General features: G+C 38.4%; 1 protein-coding gene across 1 annotated transcript; it reads left to right on the plus strand.

The window, feature by feature from the left end:
- The first annotated feature begins 425 nt into the window (after positions 1-425).
- LOC148720009 (melanocortin receptor 5-like) lies at positions 426-2,542 on the plus strand. The gene has a single exon (XM_088738311.1). It carries the CDS (start codon positions 1,027-1,029, stop codon positions 1,981-1,983), a length of 957 nt encoding a protein of 318 aa, XP_088594437.1. The 5' UTR covers positions 426-1,026; the 3' UTR covers positions 1,984-2,542.
- Positions 2,543-5,816: the final 3,274 nt, after the last annotated feature.

Below are 5,816 nucleotides of genomic sequence, written 5' to 3' on the forward strand. Positions count from 1 at the left end.
TTTTTTTTCAGTGATCGCTTTTGGCACTTGAAAAGGAAAATGCACAAAGATTTTTAAAAAATTCTACGGAGCGGAATTTCAGAAATTCTAGAAAAGAGGCAATTTTCATACATCGCAAATTTACTTCCGTAGAAATTTCTATTTTTTTTTGATGATTCCTTTCGACGTTATTATCATATTGGAACAATAAAAAGAAGGGGTCACCGGACATGTTTTCATGCAATAGCTTTCGTGAGTTTAGCAATTTCCACGCCCGTTCTCGCGCATTTAAAAATCTGGATTCTAGAAGATCGACATTTGCTCATGATCTGTTATAGCTATCGTTGATAATTGCGTGTGCTCGCGTGAGCGCCTACGATCTGATGTTTACAGACGTAAATTCGCGTTTACTGCTAAGAAAATCATTAAACAGCTGTCAAAGACAGCCTCCTGGGCTCATCTTAAAAATCATAACCACAACTTCTGGCTACATCACATTATTTTTCTTGAAGTTTCAAAGTCTTCTTCCACTTCAGGTAGATTATCCTTCACTTGAGTTCTTCTTTTTTCGCCGTCGCAAGATTTCATATCGGTTGAATATTTTTTTAGATGTGAAGTGAAGCAACCTTTACTTCTCCAAAAATCGTCTTCTTTATCTTAGTTTCTATCTCCTGCATTCACAGTGGCCCCTCAACACATCAAATACATGCTCTTAGGTAAAATTCTCACAAAAATAGTAAAAAATCCACGCGCCGCCATCTTTGTTTTGAATTTTCATCTTTCGATCTCGCGCTTCTTCAGCACGTTTCTCTTGCTCGTCATGCAAGAGTGACCTGTTCCCCGCGCGAGGAAACTGATACTAGCCACCTTTAAGCTGTCAAGCTATCGTTTATCTGCTTGTCTCTCATCGGTAATTCATACCTCATTCAATTGCAATAAACGCTACGGAGTCTTTATGAAATTGCTAATTTAAAGAAATAAAGCATACGTTATCGTGGCCGATCGAGGAAATTTCAATCACATAATTTGCAGAAAAAAGGGAAAGGAATGGAAAACAATAGCGACAACAAATTCCGTAAGAGGAGAGCAATAACGACGACACATCTCGATCTGCTATGTAACCCTTCTTTGGTGGATGGACTTCAAAAACAATTAACTTCTCTTTTAGCAGTCAACATTATCCTCTCCATCACAGCATTTCTTGGAAATGTTCTCATCCTTGTGGCACTGCGCAAGGACTCTTCGCTCCATCCGCCTTCCAAACTCTTGTATCGTTGTCTGGCAACAACTGATCTCATGGTTGGACTGTTTGCCCAGCCTCTCTATACTTTGTATTGGATGTTCGTGTTTAACGAACACTGGAGTCTCTGTCGATACGCAGTTGACGCTGCTTACGTAACAGGCTTTGCATTATGGGGAGTGTCTCTGCTGACGATGACGGCTATAAGCGTGGACAGACTTCTCGCTTTGTTGTTGGGGCTGAGATACAAACAAACTGTAACTTTGAAGCGCACTTACATTATTGTAGTCACTCTTTGCGTAGTGCCTCTCATTCCCTCCGTATGCGGTATCATTTTTGATAATCGTATAACCTATTTGCACGGCTGGATAGTTACACCATCTTGCTTGGTTATTTCCTTCGCCTCTTACACTAAAATATTTCGCACTCTCAGTCATCGTCACGCTCAAGTACAAGATCATTTTCAACAACACCCGAGCCAACCAAATGCACTGAACATGGCGCGATACAGAAAGGCAGTGTACGGTGCCCTGTGGGTGCAGTTAGCATTAGTTATTTGTCACGCGCCCTTCGGGCTGGTGGACATTGTAATCGCTCAAAGTAAAACATATTCATCTAACTTAGTAATCATAAGGGGAGTAGCGGTTGTCTTAGTTTACTTTAACTCGACGTTGAATCCTTTTCTTTATTGCTGGAGAATTAGCGAAGTAAAACAAGCAGTGAAGCAGACGATTAGACAAGCACTTCATTGTCCATCAAGTTAGATTCCCCCCAACGTTACACTTGCACGAATGCTTTCAAAGCTGACTTTAAAACCGATACAGGGTCGATATGATATTATATCCAGTTTGTTGTTGTTGTCGTTCTCTCTACGTTTTATTAATGGTAGGTCGACCACTTCAGAGTATTGACTGTCCCTAACTTTCACTTCTTTTCGTTTTTAGCCGTTTTCCAAAGCTATTTTGGATTTCAGAATTGACTGCAAGACAGGTTAAATACTTCCGCTTGGTAACCCGCCCAAAATTTGACAACATGTAATCTAATACACTGCTTATTTCATCATTTTAAAATGTATATCATACTATTACTTTATCGTTTGACAAAGTGGCAAAAGAAAGTTCTTAGGGCTTAGCGTATTGTCGCACAATGACATGGTGGGTGTATTCTTGTTTGCCAAGGAGACTAACTTTTAGTGTTAATTTGCATTTGAATTAAACTTAACAAATTAAGACGAACAGCTGATTGCAGCCCACATATTACCGTTTAGTAGCCTAACTGTGGGCGAAAGAATTGTTATAAAAGAATAAATTACTTGATGCATGATTTTAACAGTCAATTCACCCGTTTGGTTTGTCTATCGCACATACATCCCCACTGTATAAAATAATATATTTGAAGTTTAAAAAAACTGAAGAGTCAAGAGAAAATTATTTATGTAATGAAAATGAAGTGGATAATTCGGTACCTAAGGACACTCAAGACTCAATACAAAACCGAGTGTGTCCTGTCTAACTGATCTCTCTTCGACTCCTACAGCCGGGTATATTTAACAATTGATACGTGCGTCAAAGTGCGAGAAGTACATTTCTTGACCGTCCTCTGCAAAACAACAATGTGAAATCACCAAATTAAAATTTGGGTCGTCTTAGAATGAAAATTCCGACGGCAAAATATTCAAGTTTCCGTTTGGAACTTAACTCAACGCAGCTCCCTTGAGATCTTAATCATATCCAGCCAGTTGCAAAATTGTAACTTAATGTACTAATGTACCATATTTCCAAGCGGGCCCTTCAAGTATTGGTCTCGAATTTTCTTTTTTAAAAAATAAAATGTTTAGTATACTAATATATTTGCGAAGATGTTTCAGTCACTGTAAACGTGAACAAAGTTGATAAAGGGTATGAAATAATATCGACTACAACAAGTTGTCATAGAGTACTATCCTCAGAGCTATTTTTTTTTCTGAAATCATATACTAACGATGGAAAAGAAATATCATTTAAGAAATGAGGTCGACTTTAGAAGGACACTGTCACGAGTTGACATGCGCAGTAGCATACACTATCTCCGAGGCTTGTCACGCTCGACGGCCATTATGGAAATATCAGTGAGTTGAAAAATTCTGCATATATTTTGCATTTAAATCAAGTTCATCCGAAGCAAATGCTCATGAAAGTGAATTTCTTTTACTGAGGAACCTTCAGTGATCTTTTGTAAATGTAAAAGTGCTTGTACGACGAAACGCAAGGAAAATAGTTCTCGGTGCCCGTGCAAAGGGAGAAACGTGCTGTGTACAGATGAATGTAAATGTGGAACAAGCAATAAACCTTGCAGAAACAGGGAATGCATATTCTTTTGTGGCTCGAATGCCCAAAAAGCATACGAAATAATTTGTGTATTCCCTTTCTTCAGGATTCGAATGAGCAGTCGTCATCTGCCTATATTTATGAAAGCAGTAGAGTTCGCCTGAGGCTTACCTGTATTCCAATTATAATATGTAGTAGAATAAACATCTGCCTCGCAAATGCTACAAATGTCTGTGATATCTGGCATTTTTTTATTTTTCTATCAGTAAAATCGTTCTCGCTGAATTACTCATAACTTGCATCAAATTTTGCTTGCAGCCACAACTTAAATGTCTTTTCTTCCACATAAATACGCTTATGATTCCTCAGCCACGCTTTCTTATATTCCCCTCTGTCTTCAACCTTTCGTTTCCGCCCTGAGTCAATGCGTTTACCGCTATGTCCGGATCCTTCGCTAAACGCCATTTTGAACTTGTGAATGCAACTTGAAAAAGTCAGGATGACTTTTTCAAGTTTCGATCGGCTACACGAGCATGCCCAGACCGTGACCGTGTCCCTTTAAAGTTATTCAAAATTAAAGATCGCTTAGGCCTAGTTTATACGTCGCGCTACAGTCGAATTTAAATCAGACGAATTTAATTCCATTAAATTCGTCGTTCCGTCGACGTAAATTGTGGCATGGTTTTATGCGTCGAAATCAATACGATCGAATTTAATTCTCTTCCCAAATGCAGTGCCTCTGGCCAGAGGTGTCATTTTGAAATAAATTGAAATACATTAAGAAAATGTATGCATTTTATTCAACGCGACGCTAGTGCGACGTTAAAACTGAAGACGCGTTATCGATATATTATCCGTCTTACCAAGACGGAAAAAACGTCAAGGACGAATTTAATCCGTTTTAGACGTCGCGCTATCGTCGAATTTAATTGCTTGTGGGATCTTGAATTAAATTCATCTGAATTAAATTCGACTGTAGCGCCACGTATAAACTGGGCCTTAGTTTCCATTTTGATGCCGTCGTCATTATACTTCAGTTGTCTCCAAGTTTTAATGATCCTATCACCTTGGAGTGACTAACGGCCGCTAACTCTCCCTGTTTATTTTCTTTTTAGTCGTTTTACAACTGAGTCTTTTTTGCCGGAGTTTAGAATTGACTAGTACAATTGGCGAGATCAACCTAGATTTAAGTATAGGCCACGTGGAAATAACAGTAGAATTAAATGTAATGCTTATTTTGTGATTTCAAGAACTTTCTGAAGAGAGTTCCCTTGTCGTATTGTCAAACAATAACAGACAATGTATTTTTGTCTTCCAATGAAATTACCTTTTAATGCTAATTTGAACTTGAATTACTGCAAAAAACATCTGATTGCGACCAGTGTATTAATGTTTATTCACAATTAGAGCTGCTGTGGCTATTCTAAATAATCAGTTAGGAATAGAAAGGAACTTAAGACAACTCCTACGTGAGAATTAAATCTTTTTCCTTCTTTTAGCGATAATATTAATCGTTTAGTTGATCTTTCAGCTATTTTCCCTCTGGTAAATTTACATTAAGGAAAAATGTAGAATCGAAAAAAAAATTATTATTATTCAAAACGAAATTTAATGAAACTCTGACTCTAAACGAGGTGGAGTGTGTCGTGTCCAGCAGGTGTCTCTTCAACTTTGACAGGATACATTTAACAATTGATTCGAGCGTCAGTGCTCGTCCATTAAGGTATGGACTCCGATTTTTAAGGCAACTTTGTAAAGAAAGTAGATTTTAGTGCTTGATGCAAGCACTTGCATCAAGCACTTGCAAGCAAGTGCTTGATGAGACGAATGATGATATGCTGCAATTAAAACCGGAAAAAGGTGGCGAGCGTTAGTTAGTCTTGATTGAAAAATGAACTCAACTGAATATTTGACAGAAGGTGGAACGCAAGAAAGATTTGAAGAGCAGGCTTGCTCCCCTTCTTTGGTTGGTGGATTACAGCAACAAGCTATTTATTTGTCAGCATCCAATCTTGTCCTCTCCCTCACTGCCATGCTCCGTGATCACAATCGCATCGTACACAAAGATTTTCCGCACTTTCAGTCGTCATCAGGCTCAAGTACAAGATTATTTTCAACAGCCGAGCCAACCAAATTCACTTAACGTGGCACAATATAGAAAGGCAGTGTCCAGTGCATTGTGGGTCCAGTTAGCATTGGTTGTTTGTTACGTACCATTTAGCATAGTGGAAGTTGTAATGACTTATAGTAAAACATATTCATCGAGCTTGAGATACATTTCTGTATCTCAA

This window comes from Stylophora pistillata, chromosome 11, assembly GCF_964205215.1.
Source record: "Stylophora pistillata chromosome 11, jaStyPist1.2, whole genome shotgun sequence".
Lineage (NCBI taxonomy): Eukaryota > Metazoa > Cnidaria > Anthozoa > Scleractinia > Pocilloporidae > Stylophora > Stylophora pistillata.

Bases quoted from the DNA above. Each gene is read 5' to 3' on its own strand.
- LOC148720009 (XM_088738311.1), top strand. From the start codon at position 1,027: ATGGAAAACAATAGCGACAACAAATTCCGTAAGAGGAGAGCAATAACG.